A 2231-nucleotide genomic window follows, 5' to 3' on the forward strand; every position below is an offset into this window, starting at 1 on the left:
ACACAAGATGTCGTAGTGAATTTCACTAGTTCTTGTCCCATATTTCCTTACATGGGATGGGAATCACATATGTCATGTCCTGCAGGGATAATTTGCAAGATGGAAAATAATTCAAGATGATAAGAACACACTAAGGAAAAATGGCATGATTGAAAATGATGAGTCTTGAAATGGGAGGGGGCTGATGGAGGATAGGAAGGTGGAGTGGGAGGGCTTGATGATTAAGCGAGGGAGTGCTAGGTCACAAAATATGGTGACCTTTAGCTACTTGAGCATGATTTTTTTGCTTCAGATAATTTCAATGAGGGCAGGAGAGCCCTTCCAGATACACCATTGATCTAAGGACACAGAATAGGGAATGTTTGTAACTGCCTGTAAAATAGAGATTATGAGAAACACTGTGACAACATGAAGGATAATGGGAAGTGGATAGGAATAAAGTGGCCTATTTGTACAGTAAGTATTGGGTGGGGGGGGGAATTATGGTGGGAATATTAAAGATTGCTGGTACGAAAAAAAAACTTTAGTTCAATGAGGAAATACCTGTTGTACATACCTTGATAAATGATCAACAAGGTGCTCTGTCTTATCATTATCAAGTAATGGGTACATATCCTGAATTTCCAAAGGCCTCTTATAGCCTATCTTGAACAGAGGAGTAAGCCAACTAGTAGGAGAAAAATATAAATAATAATCATTTAATAAAACTACTTTTTACAATAAAATTAATGAAACATTGTAAAAAATAAAATATGAAATTTTAGGTACATTATGTCTAATTTTGCATGGAATACCGTTCCATCAATCAATTTAGAGATTACAGGCACAAATTGTCTGTAATTTCTAGGCCATAGACATAGGTCATTCAAGGAAATTAATTTATTTTCTCATTCACCCTGCTTCTTCTTTTGTACCAATTCAAATATTTTTCACCTTGTTTCAACATTGCAATTTGCAACCCTTTTTCAACTTGACCTTAAAGCATTGATAAGTTACAACAAAATTAGGGGGATAAACTTAATTTCTCCAGAAAAGGTTTTGATGAGAAACCATATATTTTTTACTGGTGGTCCTATGTTCATGTTCACCAAAGTATGGACAAAATCTTATTCTTATCTAAGAGCATTTTTATTTATTTTTTATAAGAAAACATTTTATAAGAACACTGAAAAAAAAACACTAAGAAGGCTGAAATTGATTAAAAATTAAGAACAAAATATAACAAATTGAAGCTGAGGTAAAATATCAAATGATATTACAGTAGAACCTCGTTTTTACGTACCCCAGTTATACAAACCCTCGGTTTTAGGTACGCCTCATTTCGACAATGATGTCATTAAAAACCACAAAAACTTTCAAAACGAACAGCCCTTTTCAGAGCCACCATAATTAAAAAGAGATTTGTTACTTCTGTCTACTTAATATTTCAATACTAAAACAATAAACAAACCATATGCAACATATTTTCGTTAAACAGCATCGTTGATTGAGTCTACTACCGGGCTGTTATAATTAAAACATCGTGAACTGAGCGTGTGGAAAACTTGTCTGGTCGAATTTTTGACACTAAGCTGGGTAGGCATAATTTCGTACACAAACGCTAATTGGTTGGCTCGCCCAATTCAGCGCATGTGGTTGCTGTTTCACGTATACGAACAGTTAAATAAAAGATATAAAGTGATGAATTACTACACTAGACAAATGGTTTTATTTGAACACTTTATTATGACATTGTAATGATGAATAAAAAACACTAAACACATAGTTTTATTCGTAGGCCTAGAGGCTAGATCTAGCCTAGATAACATCGTTCGTACGTTCATAACATAGGCCTACCTTTATTAAGTGTTACATACGTATAGGGTCAAAGGTCACCACAAATTTAATCCAACCTCTATTTTACGAATCCCCTGATTTACGTACGTCCTCCGGTCCCGTACCATACAGTATGTAAGATCGAGGTTCTACTGTACTAGAAAAACCAACAAATCTTATCTGGTGACCGTACAAATTAAAGACCACCTCCAATTAAAGACCACTTTTCTGTGGTTCCAAATTCAAATTATTCTAATTAGAGACCAAAGCTGCTAAAAGACTATGGAAACCTGTAGTAATGCTGTACAATAATTTTCTATGCTTGAAAAATGGAATGTGTAAAAATAATAACCAAAATAAGAACATTTTGAGCCTGAAATCAGCAAAAAAATAAGAACACTGAGCCTGGGCAAAAA

At 34.3% G+C, this 2231-nt stretch overlaps 1 protein-coding gene across 1 annotated transcript in view; it reads right to left on the minus strand.

Moving 5' to 3' along the window:
- The window catches only part of LOC117123247 (multidrug resistance-associated protein 4-like), a 40218-nt gene that overhangs the window by 27667 nt on the left and 10320 nt on the right, over positions 1-2231 (minus strand). Inside the window, exon 3 of the mRNA XM_033269105.1 lies at positions 557-679. Coding sequence (XP_033124996.1) covers positions 557-679 — 123 coding nt within the window. The remainder of the gene's footprint in view (positions 1-556; positions 680-2231) is intronic.

Source organism: Anneissia japonica, unplaced genomic scaffold (assembly GCF_011630105.1).
Source record: "Anneissia japonica isolate Jap-2015-1 unplaced genomic scaffold, ASM1163010v1 scaffold639_len268944_cov154, whole genome shotgun sequence".
Taxonomy (NCBI): domain Eukaryota; kingdom Metazoa; phylum Echinodermata; class Crinoidea; order Comatulida; family Comatulidae; genus Anneissia; species Anneissia japonica.